General features: G+C 38.8%; 1 protein-coding gene across 3 annotated transcripts in view; it reads right to left on the bottom strand.

The window, feature by feature from the left end:
• tbrg1 (transforming growth factor beta regulator 1) overlaps positions 1-22,164 on the bottom strand; it is a 42,602-nt gene extending 20,438 nt beyond the window's left edge. The window contains exons 1-8 of one of the 3 annotated variants that reach the window (XM_017701973.2): positions 21,959-22,164; positions 19,560-19,738; positions 17,691-17,748; positions 17,487-17,569; positions 15,412-15,448; positions 14,999-15,061; positions 13,051-13,257; positions 10,801-10,871 (exon numbers count right to left, since the gene is read on the bottom strand). In XM_017701973.2, coding sequence (XP_017557462.1) covers positions 10,801-10,871; positions 13,051-13,257; positions 14,999-15,061; positions 15,412-15,448; positions 17,487-17,569; positions 17,691-17,748; positions 19,560-19,687 — 647 coding nt within the window. In that variant the 5' untranslated portion in view covers positions 19,688-19,738; positions 21,959-22,164. The remainder of the gene's footprint in view (positions 1-10,800; positions 10,872-13,050; positions 13,258-14,998; positions 15,062-15,411; positions 15,449-17,486; positions 17,570-17,690; positions 17,749-19,559; positions 19,739-21,958) is intronic. The other 2 variants (XM_017701974.2, XM_017701975.2) reach the window with 2 other exon arrangements.
• Positions 22,165-23,166: the final 1,002 nt, after the last annotated feature.

The following is a 23,166-nucleotide window of genomic DNA, read 5'->3' as shown; positions in this document are numbered from 1 at the left end:
AAAATAAACACTAATAAACACAATAAAACACAATAAAAAAAACACTAATAAACACAATAAAACACAATAAAAAAAAACACTAATAAACACAATAAAACACAATAAAAAAAAACACTAATACACACCTTGAGATCAATAACATGCATGATGTAGCCTGTTAGCCCTCTTCTTAATTTCCTTATGTAGCTCCACTAACTGCTAACTCATTTCTTTCCAGTGCCTTTCAGTCAGTTTCTGATCCCGGCACTGCAGTCAGCGCAATGTATTTGGTTTGCTGACTGGTCCAATGTTGCTGAATATGTATATCCTAGTGCAACTTGGTTTTTAGTCATCATCTTAGAATACAACATACTGGTAATTTAATGATGCAACAGAAACCTAATGGAGTCGAGTCTGTCTGGAGTGCTTTTTAAATCCAGCACAAAACAGAGCAGTGAAGCAAACAGGGGCCATTTTAGATCCATTACAGGCACAGTAACAAAAACAAAAACAAAAACACACTTTCATTTTTTTTGAAAGGAAGTTTGAAAATGGTCTTGTAAACATGAATGACTGTTTTCAGTACATAAAATCTCAAGGAAAAAGATAAAACACAAGGAAAACTTAAGGTATGGGGCCTTCAAAAAAAATAATAAAAGTATTTTTCAGACATTTTGTGAACTTTTGAGATTTTTAAAATCTATTTTGACCATTCATAAGGATCCTCAGGAGCCCTGGGGGCACTGTTAAAGACTACAGCTCACCTTTTCCAAGCACATTTTGTGATAACATTGTGGTCTTATCGCTTTCCATCGATTGACGACATAGAAGGAGTTGTGATAAGTCTTACAGTAACAAACAGGCTACAGTCAATAACTGTAAACATGCAAAATACGCCTATATGGTGGCTGTAGCTGATAACAAGGTCGGTGAGTGTAGCTGCAAGATAGGTGTACATGATACACTGGGTTTATCTCATGGCTTTAAGATCCAGTGATCCTAAATCCACATTTTTTCTCCCCCATTTAGTTGTATTCAACCCCACCCACTAATTAGGACTTCCCCAACCACCAGTAACACCAACAGTAGGAGGGCAAAGGCAAACACAAGCTTCCTCAGATTCATGTGAAGCCGCCACATCTTTTTAAACTGCTGCTACATCATTGGACAGCTGAACATGCCTGGCAGAGAGTGCTAATCAGCAACTGTGTTACGTCAGATAACAGACACTTGTGCTGACTAGCACTGCGCTGAGTGCTGGCGGGAGTAGGGGGGAATCCTACCCACCCACAGAGAGTGAGGCCAGTTGGACACCCGGGCACACACAGCTATTGTATCACCAGGGATTGACCTTGCAATCTCCTGGAACCATTTTTTATTATGTGACAGAATCAAAGCAAAGCAATCCAGTTGGATTAAACTTGAAAAATTTGTTTTTCAAAACAGGTAAGTGTATTGATCCTGAAGATTTAGATCTGGATGTAATAATCCAGTCGAACCTTTGTGCAGAATTAAATGCTACAACTGGGTATTTCAAAACTTCACAGAGAAATCTTGGATACCTTTAACAGCAAATTACAGGATCATTTTTATCCCACCTTGACAGGTCGATTGCAGCTACACTGATTATGTGTTGACGACACACTTTATACAGAAACTCCTTGAAAATAAAACGGTGTTCCCTAAAACTGATTTAAAATACTTACATTTATAACACTTATAAAATCATAATTTAATCATGCACTGTAAAATTGGTGTTTTTACTTTAGTGTCCAAGCCGCCTTAAAATTCTGAATGAACTGATCTTCAAATACTAACTTGACAGAATGTACAACGCAGATTGGTTGGTATAGTGTAGTGGCTAACACCTCTGCATGCTACACTGTAGACTGGGGTTCAATCCCCCACCAGGACAAGCACCCTACACTATCATGAACAAAATGGGACAACACATTAATGTTCAACTTATGGGAGATGCTGACAAAATTATTACAAACTGTGTTGTGAGGCTGCCTGGATCAGTGCGTAATGCATGAATCCGTAACCTTTTCTACTCCTTGGAACCACCAAAACGCACTTTGTCATATTCTTCATAACTTTCATATTTCATAAGCTACATTCAAAAGGTGAGGGTCATGTGAGGCTGTGACTGTCTTCTTTCTAGTCCAGCAGACGGGTAATGTAATTTTAAATCCTTATAATGAAGGAAGCTGGACTCCATTTTTTAGTCTACTGAAAGTCGACCCATTTTTGCACAAATCTGGGCTATAAAGTATAAACAGATGGCATCTCTTCAGTGATCTACTCTGCAAAAATTATTTTTATAATATAATACAAACAGTGTCTAAGACTTTTGGCTTTCAGCAGTAAATTGTAAGCATATAGCAATATGTGTGATTATTAAACAATTTGACAAATAAAATAAACATTTTCAGTTATTTCACACACTTAGTGAATAATTTGTCTTACAATTTGGTCATGTAAATTCAGATGGACAAACCAAAACATGCCCTTGTCAATAAATCCAGTGCCTTTAATGCCTCAGCAAAAGAAAAATAATAACTATTTTAACCAAATAACACTGCACATAAACTCAAACATGGCATGTGTTGATGTCATGTTGTTTTTTCCAAATAAGAAAAAAAAAAAAAAACACTAATACACGCTTTGAGAACAATAACATGCATGATGTAGCCTGTTAGCCCTCTTCTTAATTTCCTTATGTAGCTCCACTAACTGCTAACTCATTTCTTTCCACTGTCTTTCAGTCAGTTTCTGATCCCGGCACTGCAGTCAGCGCAATGTATTTGGTTTGCTGACTGGTCCAATGTTGCTGAATATGTATATCCTAGTGCAACTTGGTTTTTAGTCATCATCTTAGAATACAACATACTGGTAATTTAATGATGCAACAGAAACCTAATGGAGTCGAGTCTGTCTGGAGTGCTTTTTAAATCCAGCACAAAACAGAGCAGTGAAGCAAACAGGGGCCATTTTTGATCCATTACAGGCACAGTAACAAAAACAAAAACAAAAACACACTTTCATTTTTTTTGAAAGGAAGTTTGAAAATGGTCTTGTAAACATGAATGACTGTTTTCAGTACATAAAATCTCAAGGAAAAAGATAAAACACAAGGAAAACTTAAGGTATGGGGCCTTCAAAAAAAATAATAAAAGTATTTTTCAGACATTTTGTGAACTTTTGAGATTTTTAAAATCTATTTTGACCATTCATAAGGATCCTCAGGAGCCCTGGGGGCACTGTTAAAGACTACAGCTCACCTTTTCCAAGCACATTTTGTGATAACATTGTGGTCTTATCGCTTTCCATCGATTGACGACATAGAAGGAGTTGTGATAAGTCTTACAGTAACAAACAGGCTACAGTCAGTAACTGTAAACATGCAAAATACGCCTATATGGTGGCTGTAGCTGATAACAAGGTCGGTGAGTGTAGCTGCAAGATAGGTGTACATGATACACTGGGTTTATCTCATGGCTTTAAGATCCAGTGATCCTAAATCCACATTTTTTCTCCCCCATTTAGTTGTATTCAAACCCACCCACTAATTAGGACTTCCCCAACCACCAGTAACACCAACAGTAGGAGGGCAAAGGCAAACACAAGCTTCCTCAGATTCATGTGAAGCCGCCACATCTTTTTAAACTGCTGCTACATCATTGGACAGCTGAACATGCCTGGCAGAGAGTGCTAATCAGCAACTGTGTTACGTCAGATAACAGACACTTGTGCTGACTAGCACTGTGCTGAGTGCTGGCGGGAGTAGGGGGGAATCCTACCCACCCACAGAGAGTGAGGCCAGTTGGACACCCGGGCACACACAGCTATTGTATCACCAGGGATTGACCTTGCAATCTCCTGGAACCATTTTTTATTATGTGACAGAATCAAAGCAAAGCAATCCAGTTGGATTAAACTTGAAAAATTTGTTTTTCAAAACAGGTAAGTGTATTGATCCTGAAGATTTAGATCTGGATGTAATAATCCAGTCGAACCTTTGTGCAGAATTAAATGCTACAACTGGGTATTTCAAAACTTCACAGAGAAATCTTGGATACCTTTAACAGCAAATTACAGGATCATTTTTATCCCACCTTGACAGGTCGATTGCAGCTACACTGATTATGTGTTGACGACACACTTTATACAGAAACTCCTTGAAAATAAAACGGTGTTCCCTAAAACTGATTTAAAATACTTACATTTATAACACTTATAAAATCATAATTTAATCATGCTCTGTAAAATTGGTGTTTTTACTTTCATAAGCTACATTCAAAAGGTGAGGGTCATGTGAGGCTGTGACTGTCTTCTTTCTAGTCCAGCAGACGGTAATGTAATTTTAAATAAATGAAGGAAGCTGGACTCAATTTTTTTGTCTACTGAAAGTCGACCCATTTTTGCACAAATCTGGACTATAAAGTATAAACAGATGGCGCCTCTTCAGTGATCAGCTCAATACAAAGAGCATTTAAGATTTTTGGCTTTCAGCAGTAAGCACATAGCATTGTTTGATCATAAAACACATTTTCTGTTCATTTGAGGGGAGCTTTTACAAATAAATAAAATAAAAGTGCATTTATTTCATTTGGTCATGTAAATTCAGATGGACAAACCAAAAATATACCCTGGTCAATAAGACAGCAAAGGTGGTTCACTGGCCACGAAAATCACATTGCACGTTATGATGGATTCACTCTTATTGAAGTGGAGAACGCAGAACGCTTTACGCTCAGGACATGCATCTCCTCTCAGACTGAAGGGAGCCATCTTCCACTGACAGTCAGAAACTCTATGACCCCCTCTTTCAATTGGATTGTGACTGGTTCCTAGGTGCCTCACAGTTGTAAAAATATGGTCCTTTGAAATCAGATGAATCTTTTTCAATCACCCTGTTCTGACAGTGAATTACATCTTTTGCAACAGTTATCACGGACACAAAGCTGAGATTTAACAGAGCCCGTGCAACAGATTTATTGGAATTAAATGGTTAAATGGGGTCCTGAAGAGCCACTTTGCTTGCTTGCTTGAACTACTACATGTTGAGCCAAAGGAACCATGCAACATCATCTGAGCCTGCATTGTGCTTCACAGTATAGTACAAACACCACAATGATGAACAGTGGACTCTGGGACAGCAGAGTGGTTCATTAATTATACCCCTTTTTCATTAACAGAAAAGTGCTTTAACGTAATTTGTCCAGCAGATGGCCACATAAAGGGGTCTAAAAAGCACAAAAATTACAGATTTAGAAATCCTGATCCTAAACTTTATCCAAACAAAATCTGAGAAATTATTTTGATCCTTGATGAAAAAAAAGGGCAGATTTAAAGGTGGAATTAAGCAAAGAAACAAACTGGCCCAGGTGGTCAACCAGGCCAGGAAGATCACCAGAGAAAAAACAACACTCCAGAAAAGTAACCTAGGTCTTCAAGAACCCTACGCACCCCATTCATTCATTGTTCCAATTGCTGCCATTGGGCAGGAGATTTAAGGTTCCAATAACCAGAAAGAGCGTGTTAGTGACCGGTATGAACAAGGACATGATAAATAACACCCTTGACACAGTTCAAGATCATTGTTGCTGCAAGTGTCTTGAAGTGTTTCAAGTATTTGTCTATGTAAGTATATGGCAGACTGCCAAAGACCAATTTTATTTCATGCAAACTTAAGATTAGAAAACTTTATTGTCCATTATCTGATTATCCTGACTAGGGATGCACCAAATATTTGGCAACCGGAATTATTTAGCCAAACACCGAAAGTGTTTTTTTTTTTTTCTCTCTTTTTTTTTCTATTTTCAGTTGCACAATATAAAATAAGATTAGAAAACATTGTCCTTTAAGTTTGCATGAAATGGAAAAAAATAATTTATACCGAACAATGATTGTTTTAGAATGTTTTAAATGATGCTATTTTTCTAGTTCCTGGAGTGGAACTTTTACTCCTTAGTTCCAGGGCTTGAGCCACCTGCTTTAGGCTAATACCCACTTTAACCTCTTATGCTCGTCGGTATATTTTAGCTTGTCCATCTGAATTTACACAACCAAATTCAAATTATTCAGTAACTGCAGGAAATAAATGTACATTTATTTATTTATTTATTGTAAAAGCTCCCCTCAAATGAACAGAAAATGTGTTTTATGATCACACATTGCTATATGCTTACAATTTACTGCTAAAAGCCATAAATCTTAGACGCTCTTTGAATTATTTTATGAAAATCATTTTTACAGAGTAAATCACTGAAGAGGCACCATCTGTTTATAGTTTACAGCCAAGATTTGGGGGGGAAATGGGTCGACTTTCAGTAGAAAAATAAATACTGAGTTCAGGTTCTTCTTATAAGGGTTTAAAATTCCATCACCATCTATTTGACTGGAAAGAAGACAGTTACAGCCTCATACGACACCCAGTTTTTGAATGTAGCTTATGAAATATGAAAGCTATGAGGAATATGAAGTAGTGCGTTTTGGAACCACCGGTAGCCTCAATGAGTTGAAGAGGTTAACATGTTATTTTAATACAGCAAGTCACCCCAGAGCTGATGTTTCCCAGCTTTTATTCAGTTTCAAGCATTCGAGCCAAATGTAACCCTCTCTCTCTCTCTCTCTCTCTCAAGAAAAAAACCCAAATGTATAAATGTACCCAACACGCCAGCCGACTTTATTTATTTATTTAGCTAATTTATTTAAGTCACTGTGCTTTGTTAGTATGCCTGCTGGGATGTTAAAACTTTCAGTGTTCAACAACAACAAAAAAAAATTGCAGTTTATTGTTTTGTTTTGTTTTTTTTTTCTTTGAAAACCAAGACAAAAATACATTTAGCCTATTTATGAAATGGTGAAAAAAAAAGGCAAAATTAACGAAACACTGAAAAACCGTGTTCGGTATTTGGTCTTCGGCCAAATGTTTATTTTTGTTAGGTTTCAGCCAAAAAAACAGTTGCGCCACTCTGGATCATCATGTTTTCTTCTAACTGGGTTAATCCTGCTCTTGTGGACACACAATATACACCAATCAGGCATAACATGATGACCACCTCCTACACTCATTGTCCATTTGATCAGCTCCACTTACTATATAGGGTCACTTTGTAGTTCTACAGTTACAGACTGTAGACTGTAGGGACTCTCACAGGGCTTTAGCACTATCTTTTAATTTGAAATAAAGTTGTTCATGTTTAAATCCAGATAGTGTCTATAGAGCTTTTGTCTCCACACCTACACAACTGAGAATAAACACCAATTGAAATGATAGATATGTGTTGTTGATGGTGTTGTGCAGGTGGACAGTGCAGTGTGGGCCACTGTTCTGGCTCTGATCTGGCTTCACGGCTTCAGGACAGCTGAACAGGAAGAGTGGAAGTTCATTGCTATGAAAGCCACATCCTGGATCCGTTCTCAGAAAGGTGACGCAGAACATCACCATCAATCACAGCATAGAATACACAGATCAGGCGTAACATTATGACCACCTCCTTGTTTCTACGCTCACTGTCCATTTTATCAGCTCCACTTACTATATAGGTGCACTTTGTAGTTCTACAGTTACAGACTGTAGTCCATCTGTTTCTCTGATACTTTGTTAGCCCCCTTTTACCTTGTTCTTCAGTGGTCAGGACCCCCATCTACCCTCACAGAGCAGGTACTACTTGGGTGGTGGGTCATTCTCAGCACTGCAGTAGTGCTGACATGGTGATGGTGGTGTTAGTGTGTGTCCGCTCACTGTCCACTTCTACCACCTTGTAGATGTAAAATCAGTGTCAATAGCTCATCTGCTGCTGCACAGTTTGAGTTGGTCATCCTCTAGTCCTTCGTCAGTGGTCATAGGACACTGTTGGCTGGATATTTTTGGTTGGTGGACTATTCTCAGTCCAGCAGTGACACCGAGGTGTTTAAAAACTCCAGCTGTGTCTGATCCACTTAGACCAGCACAACACACACTAACACACCACCACCACGTCAGTGTTAGGCAGGCTGGCAATATTTTGCCAACATTCACAATATAAACCAGGGAGCCCTACAATTGGGTAGTGTGAACGCGAGTAACCTCACTAATCACAAAGCTGATTTGGGCACCAGCACAAGTTTAACAAAGCTGTTGTTAACAAACCAAGTTGTTTAAACTTACCAGGAGAAAACTAACAATAAACAAAAGCTAACCCAGCAATCATGCCTCATGACTGAACATTAATTCACCCATTTGTTTGGTCAACCAGCTTAACCAAGACGTCACCACATAAAAGCTGGACAATACGTTCAGAGAGCTGTGGTCACAGCAGAGTAATCATAAGCCTATTTCATACCTTTCAATTTGTGTGCACTGTTGCGTTTGGTACTGCTTCTGGTGCTGTAGCAGGATATGAGCTGTGGGCGGTCAATCCTGAACGCTAATTAAAGTGTTAGGGCTAAGCCCAGACGGTTCTCACAGAGTCTGATGAGCAATTTTTAGCCATGTTTTATACCATCTTGGTTTCTTCATTCAAACATTATTTGATTATTTGTTTAATATAACAATCATTTACACTGGAACTTTACAGAGCAACAGTCAGTTTCCTGATGAAGCAGCATCTTAACAAAAACTAAACAGAAAGATCAGATCAGTCCTGCTTTAAAAGAAGTGCACCAGCTGCCTGTTTCATTCAGGACAGATTTTAAAGTTCTGCTACTACTTTTTAAAGCTCTAAATGACCTGACATCTCAGCTTACATCACAGAGTGTCTGTGTGTTTATGTTCCCGCACATATCTAAGATCTGCAGATACTGACCTTCTACAAACACCCTCTGTAAAACACAGAAAACCTGGAGAGACTCTTTCAGGTATTCTGCTTCTAAACTGTGGAGCTCAGGTCACCTTTTATTAGACAGTCAAGCACAGTGCTCACTTTTAATAAACATCTGAAAACACAGCTCTTTAAATTAAAACTCTACATCTTGGGGTGTTTATCTTTTAATTTGATCTGTGTTATTTTCTTATGATTCTAAAGTAATAATAATTTCTTTTAGAACAGTTTTTTTTATCACCTGTCTGTAAAGCATTTTGAGCTGCCACCGGCATGAAATGCGCTTTATAAATAAAAAGGATTGTTATTATTATCGTTATTATTATTTTTATTAGTATTATTAAGCAATGCTACAGCCAGAGACGACTCATGAAATGAGAGCTGCCATGTAAATATATTTCTGGTAATGCGGAATCAAAGTTTTGGCGAGAGACACATTCCCCTTTATGCAGACAACAGAGACCATTTACACCTGTAGGAAATTCTAGCCACTAATTTGGCCCATCTTAATGAATACAGCAATTGTGGCCATTTTTATGACTGTCAGGGCCTTGTGACCATTTTGAGCCTCAACAGGTATTTTTGTGGATCTTAAGTAGACAAAAAAAAAAAACAAACAAACAAAAAAAACACACACAACCATGGTTTTGTTGCTCTTTTGCTGTTGCCCAGGTAGACATGGGAAGGGATGAAGTGGATGATGCAAGACTCCAAGACTTAAGAATATAGGAACTATATCACTTTTCGCCCCAATAACTTGAATTTGCATATTTAGTTTACCTAATATTAGAGATTAAGATTAAGTGATACTTTTTTGATCCCACAACGGAAAATTCCACCTCCGCATTTAACCCATCCGTGAAGTGAAACACCACATACACACTAGTGAAAACACACACGCTAGTGAGCACACTTGCCCGGAGCGGTGGGCAGCCCAATCCACGGCGCCCGGGGAGCAGTTGGGGGTTAGGTGTCTTGCTCAAGGACACCTCAGTCATGGACTGTCGGCCCTGGGGATCGAACCGGCAACCTTCTGGTCACAGGGCCAGCTCCCTAACCTCCAGCCCACGACTGCCCCCCCCAGATGAATGAATGAATGAATGAATGATCAGGCAAAAGTGCAACATCATACTACTTTAGGATACACAATATTGTGCATCACTGTCACAATATTTATTTTTCAGACATCGGATAAATTGGACCAAAATAGAGCGACATTTTAAAAGTAGTATGAAAATGAAGTATTGATGTGTGTTTTCACAAGATTTCATAAACTATGATGCACCATATCTAATTAAGCAAGACTATTTGTCCTCTTTGTGCTCAAACATGCATTTGTGGTTTTCTTAAAACTGCTGACACGCATGATACACTCAGAAAAGCATACTGTGACGTGCTGCGATTTAATTTATTCCGATAACAGTGAACACAGTCCAACAGCACTAAATACAGCCCCCATCTTACAAGTATCTTTGCAACAACCCACATGAGTCAGATGACTGCAGATCTCAGCGTTCTGCCTAATTAAACACACCTGACTCAACTCATGAGCCAATTCTGCATGGAAAGTGTTCATCTCTACATGTCAATGATTCTCTGGTTTTTCACAGGCTTGTGCTATTGAAAACAGAAGGGGCACAGGTCATTTGGTATTGTACAAGCCAAAGTACAGAAAAACATCAAACAGCCAGAGAAACCATGATTTCTTCACCAAATACGTTGCTTCCTTTCCTTAATTAAATAAATGCTTTTTAAACTGGGTGCTTTTAATCCAAGCATTATTGCTCAATAGGATGACAGAGGTTATACCTCATTTGCAAACTCTTGTCAAAACCATTTCTATAGTTCTCATATGAGACAACATTACGTATCTGCTTTGTTATCTACACTTCCTGGGAGCTTTTTGCTGAAGGTGGTTGACAACTCAGTGTTGATGTTTCTGTGCTTCGTTGCACGAGCATTATTCCATTTAAACTCCCCCACCAAGAACTGTCTGAGTGACGTTACTCACCTCCTCTCCTCTTTCGACCGAACAAACTTCTCCTCTAAGTGAGCAACTTCATCGCACAGGGCTGCGTTTTCCTACATAACAGGGAAAAATTAAATCTTAAAAATAACTTAAGATCGCATATACAACCCCAATTCCAATGAGGTTGGGACGTTGTGTAAAACATAAATAAAAACAGAATACGATGATTTGCAAATCCTTTTCAACCTATATTCAATTGAATACACTACAAAGACAAAATATTTAGTGTTCAAATGGGGAAAACCTTTGTTTTTTGCAAATATTCACTCATTTGGAATTTGATGCCTGCAACACCTTCCAAAGAAGTTGGGACAGGGGCATGTTTACCACTGTGTTACATCCTCTTTCCTTTTAACAACACTCAATAGGATGACAGAGGTTATGCCTCATTTGCAAACTCCATCAAAACCATTTCTGTAGTTCTCATATGAGACAACATAACGTATCTGCTTTGTTATCTACACTTCCTGGGAGCATTTTGCTGAAGGTGGCTGACACCTCAGTGTTGATGTTTCTGTGCTTCGTTGCACGGGGTCGTCCGGGGTCTCCATTGCCATATTTTGCGCTTCATAATGTGCCACACGTTTTCAATGGGAGACAGGTCTGTACTGCAGACAGGCCAGTCTAGTACCCGAACTCTTTTACTATGAAGCCACGCTGTTGTAACATGCAGAATGTGGCTTGGCATTGTCTTGCTGAAATAAGCAGGACGTCCCTGAAAAAGACGTTGCTTGGATGGCAGCAGATGTTGCTCCAAAACCTGTATATACCTTTCAGCATTAATGGTGCCTTCACAGATGTGCAAGTTACCCATGTCATGGGCACTAACACACCCCCACACCATCAGAGATGCTGGCTTTTGAAATTTGCGCTGATAACAATCCCAGACAGTCCTTTTCCTCTTTGGCCCGGAGGACACAAAGTCCATGATTTCCAAAAACAATTTGAAATGTGGACGCGTCAGACCACAGGACACTTTTCCACTTTGCGTCTGTCCATCTCAGATGAGCTCGGGCCCAGAGAAGCCGGCGGCGTTTCTGGGTGTTGTTGATATGTGGCTTTCGCTTTGCATGGCAGGGTTTTAACTTGGCCCAGAGGACACGACATCCATGATTTCCAAAAACAATGATATTATGGACTGTAGATGAAATCCCTAAATTCCTTGCAATTGCATGTTGAGAGACGTTGTTCTTAAACTGTTGGACTATCTGCTCATGCAGTTGTTCACAAAGTGGATGCTCCCTTTCAGGGATGCTCCCTTTATACCCAATCATGACACTTACCTGTTTCTAATTAACCTGTTCACCTGTGGAATGTTCCAAACAGGTGTTTGCAATTGAATATAGGTTGAAAAGGATTTGCAAATCCGGCATCCCCCCGCGACCCTGACGGAGAAGCGGCTTAGAAAATGGATGGATGGATGGATATTGTTTTTATTTATGTTTTACACAACGTCCCAACTTCATTGGAATTGGGGTTGTATTTTTTGCACTGTTGTCAATGTCTGAAATTTAACAAATTAATTTCAATTAAAGGGCACTAGCTTTTTGTTTCTTACTAAGCTACTGGCATTGGGGCTTTTATAAAGACGTTTTTTTCTGCAGAAACATCCATTTTTGTGTCCCCAGTGTTTACAGACATATTACACTTAAACATGTTGGGGTGACAATTTATTTATATTTTTAAATAAAACAATACATTATTTTAATAATTACACCTGCTTGAGCCTCAATTTAGCAATATAGGTTTTTAAATCAATCATATAGAATTCCAAACACCACATAAGTACTCGTCCTCAGTCACTTGTAAAGGGTGAGGCCATATTTCGAGGTTAAAATAAAAAAACAAAAAAACAACAACATGTTTTTCTGTAATGTTAACTACAATAATCTATAAATGACTATGGAAAATATGAATTAAATGACAAAGAATACAAATGCCAAATATATATTATACATAAAGTTGTTGTCCCCAGGAGTTGTGTGTGTAACAAAAAATTCTCAAATTTTGAAATAAAAGTCACACAGATGACTCTGGTGTTACCTTTCCTATGTGTGTAACACTAATGACAATCAGTAACACCAGTGACACCCATGGACAGATATAAAAGTGGACGTTTCTGTTGAATGACCATAAGTCTTTTGGCAGCATATGGGCCAAGTCCAAATTTTTGACAGGTACTGTAACACCACTGCATTTCTGAACATTCAAACTGTCTGCAAAACTACTCACAAAGATCATCGTCCGAGCAGCCTTGCGTAGACGGAGGTACTTGAGCCTGTACTTCTCGTTCTGGTTCTTGCGAAGGACCTTCTTGACTTTTGGCCTGAGCTCAGAGTGGCTGTGAGGGGAAGGGTCAGACGGCAGAGATGAGCCTGAACTTGAAAAGGCTGTCTGGGCAGAGAACGCCTGCAAAGCCTGCTGTCTCTCCTCATCGGTCTGAGTGTATCAGAGAAGAACAAGAGGGATGCGGGAAAAAACAATAAAGGTAAACATGATGGTTTGGCCAAAAATCAAAACCTAAACATAGTCAATCAGTCAAGACACGTTTGCTTCTAGTTTTGTACCCAATGCAGCAAAAAATCTGCTGCAACGCACAACTAAATAAAGCAAACTTTGGACACAAAAGAATCTTGGCTGATCGACTACATTTGGCTGAAAATGCTTTAACACAGGGATTGGGGGGTGGGGTGTTAAGATGAACTCACAGAACAAATAATGACACAGCAAACAACACTCATGAGAACTAAACGTAATGATGGACTTTGTGTCACGACAATGGGACAGTTTTACTAAGAGAGGCGTTAACCGACAGTCTACCGACCAGCGTTCTTAAATTTTCATTTGTTCCTTTTTTAGTGTTTTTTGATTTCTGTTTAGTTTTAGTTTTAAGGGTGCATTAATAGTCTAGCTTCATTTTTATTTTCTGGGAAGTAACAGTTTTAGATTTGCTTTTATTTAGTTTTGGTTTTATTATGTAGATCACTGACCGTATGTATTTGATAAGAGTAAAATTAACTCAACAGCAGACTGAGCTCAGCTTCAGCTTCTAAAAGATGGCCAACACAGAAGGGATCCACCTCTAAGCTCTGTCACTCCCTGAAAAACATATTATTCTCAGTAATTTCATTTTGGACCTTAAGATAGTCCTTTATTCGTCCCACAAGGGGAAACATGTTATTTTGGTTATATTGGACAGAGCAGGTACTATTTGAGTGGTGGATCATTCTCAGCACTGCAGAGACACTGATGTGGTGGTGGTGTGTTACTGTGTGTTACGCTGGTCTGAGTGGATCAGACACAGCAGTGCTGCTGGAGTTTTTAAACACTGTGTCCACTCACTGTCCACTCTATTAGACACTCCTACCTTGTAAATGTAAATTCAGAGATGATAGCTCATCTGCTGCTGCACAGTTTGTGCTGGTCAACCTCTGGTCCTTCATCAGTGGTCAGAGGACACTGTTGGCTGAATATTTTTGGTTGGTGGACTATTCTCAGTCCAGCAATGACAGTGAGGTGTTTAAAAACTCCAGCAACACTGCTGTATCTGATCCACTCAGACCAGCGCAACACAGACTAACACACCACCACCAGATCAGTGTTACTGCAGTGCTGAGAATGATCCACCACTCAAACAGTACCTGCTCTGTGAGGGTCCATTGGGGTCCTGACCACTGAAGAACATGGTAAAAGGGGGCTAACAAAGTATCAGAGAAACAGATGGACTACAGTCTGTAACTGTAGAACTACAAAGTGCACCTATACAGTAAGTGGAGCTGATAAAATAGACAATGAGTGTAGAAACTCATAGGTGCTCATAGCGTTATGCCTGATCAGTGTATGCCAACGGGACAAAAGCACATTATTATTACCATTTAGTAAAACATGACAGATTTTTCAACTGCCAAAATGAAATTTGCGCACAACATTAGTAAATCTGCAGCAATATGGGTTACATGTAAGTTCATACTGGCCAACAAAGAACATATATAGACAGCTTACGTCAATGGCGAACTAATAGAGTTTTGAATTGTCTTAACCACTAACTCCACCTCTACCCTGCCGTGATGTGCCTTAGTTTAAAAAAAAGGACAACAGACCACTGGCCTTGGAGATCATCCTTATTCTGTCCAGCATAATAGCAGATCAGAAACTTATTCTCAGCTAAAATCAAACTTACCAAGAGGGCAAAGACTCCATTTCTGTTCTCAATCCTCTTGAAGCGCCTGCTTCCTTTCTGTGTCTGAAATACAGCGCGAAACTGAAGCCTAGGTGTTGAAGCCTGAACTCTACAGACAGGACGCCAAGGTGCAGGTCACTTTACACATGGTGTGCATGATCTGACAGAATTATACTTGGGGGAGTTTAATGCAACCAAATAACATTATTATTTTTTTAAGACCCTTCTGACAGAGAGAGTAGTATTTTATAAAAATTAATACAAATAAACAAAGTAAATAAAGATGTATGCAAACAAACATGCTGTTTATAAATTAAACATGATGCATGGTATACAAAACAAAATTGATCACAACCATGGCTGCCTGACGAACTGTACCCATTCCATCATAACTCAGGATGGGTCTGACTTACCTCACGGTACATCACAGCCTCAAGGCTCGACTTTGCACTATGAAACAAAGATTTTTAGAATTATGCTTCCATTATGGCGGTTAGCTATGAAACGTACAGTAATGTAGAGCGGGGAACAACCTAACACTTCTGGTTTCTGTTTAGTAATACTACAAATATTTTTGTTTTTCTCAATCTCTGTTACAAATTTTGTTTGTATTTTTTTCCCCCAGGCACCTATGAGTTTATGAAAAAGTCAGTCAGTGCAAATGTTACAACATTTATTTGCAAACAGACATTGAGGTAACTTATTTTTTTCTACTTTGTATGCCTCAGATTAAAAGTAGGTTTTTTTCCGCAAATTTGGACACCTTATTGTACATATTGCACTTTCTGCACACCTTATCGTACATCTTGCCTATCTGGACACTCCACCCCTAGACACTTTAGACACTTATTTCAGTACCAATATCTGCACATATGTATTCAGAATTAGCTGCGCCTCCATATGCATTCATTATTGCACTGCCTTTTTTCTGCTAATCATTAACGGCATTTTGGCTGACGCTCTTATCCAGAGCGACTTGAACAATTTGATCATTTTACACAATTGGCCTGACTGCATGTCTTTGGACTGTGGGAGGAACCCGGAGGAAACCCACGCAGACACGGGGAGAACATGCAAACTCCACACAGAGAGGACCCTGGTCGCCCAGCCGGGGAATCGAACCCAGGCCCTCCTTGCTGTGAGGCGACAGCGCTACCCACCACGCCACCGTGCCGTATCTCAGGTTATAGATCTTATTGGATATTTTTGTATATATATATGCCTGTAGATAGTTTTTCTTTGGATATACTATTCTTTTTATATTGTACCCATGTTATTATAACTGTCCTGTGTGACTGATTTCCATCCATCCCTCTTCTATCAACAATCCATCTTCTATTAACAATCCAATCATCCATCTGTAATCTCTCTCTCTCTCATATATATATATATATATATATATATATATATATATATATATATATAAATAAAAACACACCACTTTATTAGGTACACCTTGCTAGTAAAAGACTGGACCCCCTTTCGCCTTCAGAACTGCCTTAACTCTTTGTGACATACTTTCAACAAGGTGTTGAAAACATTCCTCAGAGATTTTGGTTGGTTATTTGAGTTACTGTTGCCTTTCTATCATCTCGAAACAGTCTGCCCATTCTCCTCTGACCTCTCACATCAACAAGGCATTTTTGTCCACACAATTGCCGCTCACTGGATATTTTCTCTTTTTCGGACCGTTCTCTGTAAACCCTGGAGATGGTTGTGCGTGAAAATCCCAGTAGATCAGCAGTTTCTGAAATACTCAGACCAGCCCATCTGGCATCAACAACCACGCCACGTTCAAAGTCACTTGAATCGCCTTTCTTCCCCATTCTGATGCTCGGCCTGCACTTCAGCAAGTTGTCTTGACCACCTCTACATGCCTAAATGCACTGAGCTGTGGACATGAGATTGGCAGATTAGCTATTTGTGTTAGCAAGCAACTGAACAGATGTACCTAATAAAGTGGCCGGTGATTGTATATCTTCCATCAACAATTCATTCATCCACCTAACCATCATTCATCCACTCACTGTTCATATATCATTCATCAAATCATCAATTATCCATCCATCCCATTATCAGAGCTCCTCCAGTGAAACAGCAAATAAACTGAAGTGATAGTATCTCAGAGCATCCACGATAACTTTAGCATTTATGTTTAACACAGCAAAATACCAATTAACTGAATACCAGGTATTTACCTACTTGTCAATCAAATGCGCTAAAACAACCCCCTCAAGAAGCCCAGCTTCTTTTTAAGCATGAGATGTTTTAAATGTCTTGCCTGAAAGTCTCCTAAAGTATGAAAACAGGTCAAATCTCAAATCAAGTGAAGTCTGTCCAACTGTCAAAATTCACAGATGTTGCCATGAGAATATTAAACTTACTCTACTTAAACATATCTACCTACTTAAAACATGCATGTTTGTTTTTACCCCATGTTAGTTTACATCCCGCTCCACTCTAATATGACACACATCAATTGTCATACTTTGATTGCACTAATCCCCGATCAATGATCCTCTGCTTGATCTCTTTGATGTGCATAGGACGTCCTGCCTCTTCCAGGACAATCTGAAACAATTTGAGAAAAGTCTTGATTTAGTTCAATAATGTAAGAAGTCACATGCAACTAAATAACACAAAAGCACAATTTCACTCTAATATCTGGAGGCAACTGAAAAACACATTCAACCTGGGCAGCATCGAGCCAGGTGAGGTTTGGTTTGTCTGTGACTTCTCCAGATGGTTCCCTTAAACATAGAAGCAACACACAACAATTTAAAACCCAAATAAATAACCAAACAACCAACCAATCAAAATGACCTACTACTGTACTGTGTAAAAAAAAAAGACAAATATCATGTTTTGAAATTTGTGTATTTTTACATTCCTAATACAAGCTGTTCCAGCAGAACGCAGCTGTGACAACATCTCTCCTACACTAAGAAACCAGAGGCTGTATTACAGAAACTTGGGGTCTTTTTGTCTTAAGATCTGACGGGTCAAGATCAGATTTTTCACAAATTCATATAACAAAGCAAATGTTATCTTAATTTAGGAATTTTTTCCTATCGTACAGCTTCTTATTTTCTGTCAAGTTAGGAAACCTACTGAATCAAACCAATCAACTATCATGCCTGTTACCTGGCAAAAATGATACACATAATGCTGAAATGTAAATGCGTAACCAAAATGTTAAAAATGTAAGCTAAAGTTACCATTACTGATGTACAAAAAGTCAAAATAAAACAAACACAATAACCTGGTGATTAGGAATATGGTGAGTGTTCCCCTGTGTTGTCTATCAGAGCATCACTAGCCACGTTTACATGCAACCTAATAACATGTTATTAATCTGACTAATAGCTCAATCAAAATAGAATACGCCCATGTAAACACCTAAATCAAAATAGTCTAGTCTGATTGAGGCCATTCGGAAAACAGTTTATCCATCTGAATGAGGTGGGTAATCATGTAAATAATCTGTTAAATAGAAAAATAATATCTGTGTAAACGCCTGTATCTGATTACATTCCCAATCAGAAAGTTTAAGTCTGTTCTGATCATGTGTGTCGTGTCATAGTGAAAGTTCATGCTGTTCAACATGGCGGAGCAGAAACTTGTCTTCAGAGGAGACGAGGTTTATGCTCAGATCTTTAAAAGACGGCGGTGGGACGGATGTCCAGCTTATGTGTCTCAGAACACAACGTCTTTCTCTCAGCCTTCTTTAATAAGGACATATGAAGGACATTTTCCTGAGTCTGACATCATTTTAAAGCAATTAAAAACACAAGCACTGCTCACTGCTGCTCATCTCACTCTGACTGGACTCATGTGATGCTGGTTGTCATGGTAATGTCTACACTAAGCAGCTCTCTAGGCATGCATGACATTTTGGATTGGATTGCATTTAGTGCGCATGTAAACAGAGATTTTCCATCAGATTGCTGAACAGAGTGAGAAAAAACACCTCGTCTTCATCTCTAATCGGAATGTATTCAATGAGAGCAAAAATCTCTGCATGTAAACAAAGCCACTGACCCAGTTTAAGATTTTCCCATTTCCCAAATGCTTTAGCCAGCCTTGCGAGCTGTGCTGTTATTCCTTCTAATAATCAGCCGCATGTTCACATGTTGGGGTTTCATCAACATTAACACATGAAGGTAATAAGGGGGGACGGTGGAGATGTCTGTAGTGTCTAGGATTTTTAAAATGCAGTTAGAAAAGAAAAACATCTCACAAGTGAAACCACAGTTTTTCCTTAGCCTGTAAATAAATGTAAAGACATTGTGTTAGTTGTGAATCAAGTTGTCTAAAAGTTAGGATGAAATTTAGGAAGGTTTATCTAGTAAGGATGTTTCTGCAATAGTGTTTCCTGAAGTCCCAAAGAACTGTTTTACCTTTTGTCCTAAATACAATCTTAAATGAAACTGCTGTCGTGACTACACAGATTTCAGAGTTAAGATGTTTCTGTAATACGGCCCCTGATGTTAAAGTCATGATTTTGAAACAGTATTTTTCTCACCCTTTCAACCCCTCAGACTATCAATCAATTACTCACGTTTCAAGTGTTTCCGACGTTCCTGATAGGCCAGCCATGTTGTCCAGCGCTGGGAAGAGAGAGTAACTGCCCTGACCATCTGACTCCATCTCTGACTCAAAGTTGGAGAGGGTGTTGAGGGAGTCCATTGCAAGCTGAAAGCCTGTGCTGCAGATCAACAACTGTAGGCTGGCTAATATCTGCAAAACAAGAAAACTGGATGAGCTGCAGCTCAATGTTGCACATATGACATGTACATGCAATGATCTGGTTATTATCAAAGTGCAACAATACATCAAATCTGAATCTAAAACAAAGACAATTATTGTCAATACAGCGTACATACACTGAAATTCACTCTGCTTTGTGTTTATAAAGATGACACTGATCATCATGGCATCTGGAGCAGAGAGCACACATTCTGGGCAGGGCTTAGTAAATGGTTATTTTAACCGGATTTTGGTAATGTATATAGTGAACAATCTAACATAGTACAAATTTTCTGTGCAGCCTGTACTGTTATCACGTTATTGTCACTCCAAACTTGACAAACGTGTCCACTGAGATCTTTTACAGTGGTGGTGACAGGAACCAGGGCTTGTGATGCCTACAACACAAATACAGCCATTTGATTAACTATCCAAAATAACCAGTGAACCTACAAGCACCTCCAAGGCTACGTTCACTTTACCAGGTTGAAGTGGCACAAATCGGATTTTTTTTGCCCTAATGTGACTCAGATCTGATGTTTTTAGAGCTGTTTGGACACGCAATTCTGATATTTTCAAATTTAGCTTGAGCCACTTTCATAAGTGGTCTTAGATTCGATATCTATCGGATTCATGGTCATGCGACCTTAATGTGACCTTCAGATCGGAATTCCTGTGCTTTTTATCCATCATTCAGCGTTACCATGGCAGCAGCGCCAAACAGAAGTTAAAGCCTATAAATCAACACGCCTCACCTTCTTCTCCTTCGTCTCACACTAATAATGAAGCTGAGAGCAGCTCTGAGTTAATTATCTTCCCAGTTAGTTTGCACTGATGATGAACGTGATTCATTCACGTGATGTTACAGAGTAGGATGTGCACATGAGGATCATTTCAGGACTCTAGTTTGTTCACATCAATGACAGATGAGTCACTTAGCTAAACAAGTGGGAAACATCATGTTAGACAAATCAAAGTTGAGCAATGACGCTTGTAATGTGAACGTATCTCAAGAGTTTTTGTTATGTGTAATGTTGATAAAACAGAAAAAAAATGTCTATTTTGACTTCTACCACCCTGAATGCCCCTTTCTGACATAAATGGAACTATATTTCAGACCATAATCTTATCTCCAACTCATCATAAACTCAGACATCAGGCAACACACTCAGATCAAGTTTGCGTTCATAGCTTTCTGTGAGGGAGACATTAACCTCATCAGACGTCTGCTTCCTAACACCACCACTCTGAACAGCTCTAAAAGGGTATGGTTTATGTAGAACAAAGCATTTCACATAAACCTTTTCAACACCTTGAGACCACCTGTGGCTCCAAAACGCAGTCATATTTTTCATAACTTTCATATTTCTCAAGCTACATTAAAAAAAGGTGGGTGTCATATGAGGCTATAACTGTCATTTTTCCAGTCAAATAGTTGGGTAATGTAATTTTTTCTTATAATAAAAGAAGCTGAACTCTGGTGACCCATTTTTCCATAAATCTAAGCTATAAACTATGAACACATGGCGTCTCTTCAATGATCTGCTCTGTAAAATGATTTTTATAGCTAAAATAATAATAAGAGTGTCTAGGATTTTTGGCTTTCAGCAATAAATTGTAAGCACATAGCAATATGTTTATGATCATAAGACATGTTCTGTTATTTTAAGAGGAGCTTTTACAAATAAATAAATAAAATAAAATAAAAATTTACATTTATTTCATGCAGTTACTGAATAATCTGCCTTACGATTTAGTCGTGTACTTTCAGAGGAACAAACCACTAGGTTATATACCCCAGTAAATAAGAGGTTAAACCGCTTATTTGGTTGAATCACTTTATTTACGTCCTATCGATTTCATTATGCAGAAAAATCGGTGTAATCCCTGTAAATATCGACTGATAACAGTAATACATTTGGAAAAAATCGTTTTAACATGTTAACACATCTGAGGAATGCAACATCCATCTAGCCAGTTAGCAAACAGCCGTTAGCTGTTAACACTCCTCGGGTGATTTCTGAAGACACAAACGTGCCGTTTGTAACAAAGCTATAGAAGGAAACAGCCAGTATAAGCCAATAACATTATAAGCCTTCGCTTTTAATTATTTTCAGAAAATAAACAAAAAATAACAAAGACTTCTCTGAGCTAACGTTAGCTAGCTTCTGCCAAGGTAGCCAGCAGCTAACCACCAGTTGTTTTGTTTACCTGAGCACTTCTGTCATGATTAGAACGGCTGGAAATGTTCACATTATGCACAAAGCATAAAGAATGAGCAACCTGAGGGTGTTTCGTATCCAGAGAGCCAGTTTTTTGTGATTTTTAGTGCAGATAACAATTCAAACCCTCACAACTTCCACCCAAAACTCCTCTGCGCCTGCTTTTCTTCTCTCCTGTTAGCAGGTTAGCATTACCGCCATCCATGGACAGCAGGGTGAAGTGCATCTTACATGCCAGTCCTGTGGAAGTTCGTTCTCGCCACTGGGAAGAAATATCGGGCCATTCATTAAGTAATAATAACGAGAAAGTCCCAAAAAGATGACTTATATTATGATTATGACAGAATATCCCATGATTATGAATTTCTGTTTCCTAAAAATAAGACTGGGTCTCACAGTTATGACTTAGCATCTTTTTGACTTAGTGTCTCTCAAATGTAACTTACTGTGTCATAATTCTGATATAATAAGTCAGAATTATGAGATACTAAGTCAGAATTATGAGAAACCATCTCGTTGATAGATATCAAGTCGTTCATTTGAAATGTTAAATCGTAATTTTGAGAACAGAAGTCATAATTATGAGAGCATAAGTCATAATTATGAGAAAGTTTCTCATTATTATGAGATACAAAGTCATTATCATGACATACTCTATGGCTTTTTTCTCAAAATGCCAAAAATGGGCTTCGCTGCATTCCAGCTCTCTCTGGTAAAAGACAAAAATCTGATAAACTAGAAAAGCACGCTTGGAAACGCGGCTAAGAATTACATGAAAACCACCAAAACCCTTATAAAGCCAAGTACATAGGCTTGCAGTCTCCATAGATAAACACTGGCAGTAGACCATGTCACCCTGAAGATCTCAATGACTTAAAATGTGACACTTTTAGGAGCAACAACAGCTCGGTCACAAAGCAAAAGGCCATGCAAACCTACACTGCGGGTCCATTGAGTGTTGATCTGTGGAGCATGTAATGATCATCTATCTGATCTTACTCATTTCAGAGTTTCAAACTGCCTCTACAAGCAACATTATGGCAAGAACTGTGCATCAAGGACTTCATGAAATGGGTTTTCATGTCTGAGCAGGTGTACACCGGCCTAGATGTTAGAAAGCGGTGGAACTCTCTTCTCTGGAGTGATGAATCATTCACTGCCCTGCAGAGTGATCAATGATTCTCGGTTTGGTGGATG

This window comes from Pygocentrus nattereri, chromosome 7 (genome assembly GCF_015220715.1).
Source record: "Pygocentrus nattereri isolate fPygNat1 chromosome 7, fPygNat1.pri, whole genome shotgun sequence".
Taxonomy (NCBI): Eukaryota; Metazoa; Chordata; class Actinopteri; order Characiformes; family Serrasalmidae; genus Pygocentrus; species Pygocentrus nattereri.
Note: the sequence above shows the minus strand (reverse complement) of the source record. Positions and strands in the feature narration are given on the sequence as shown.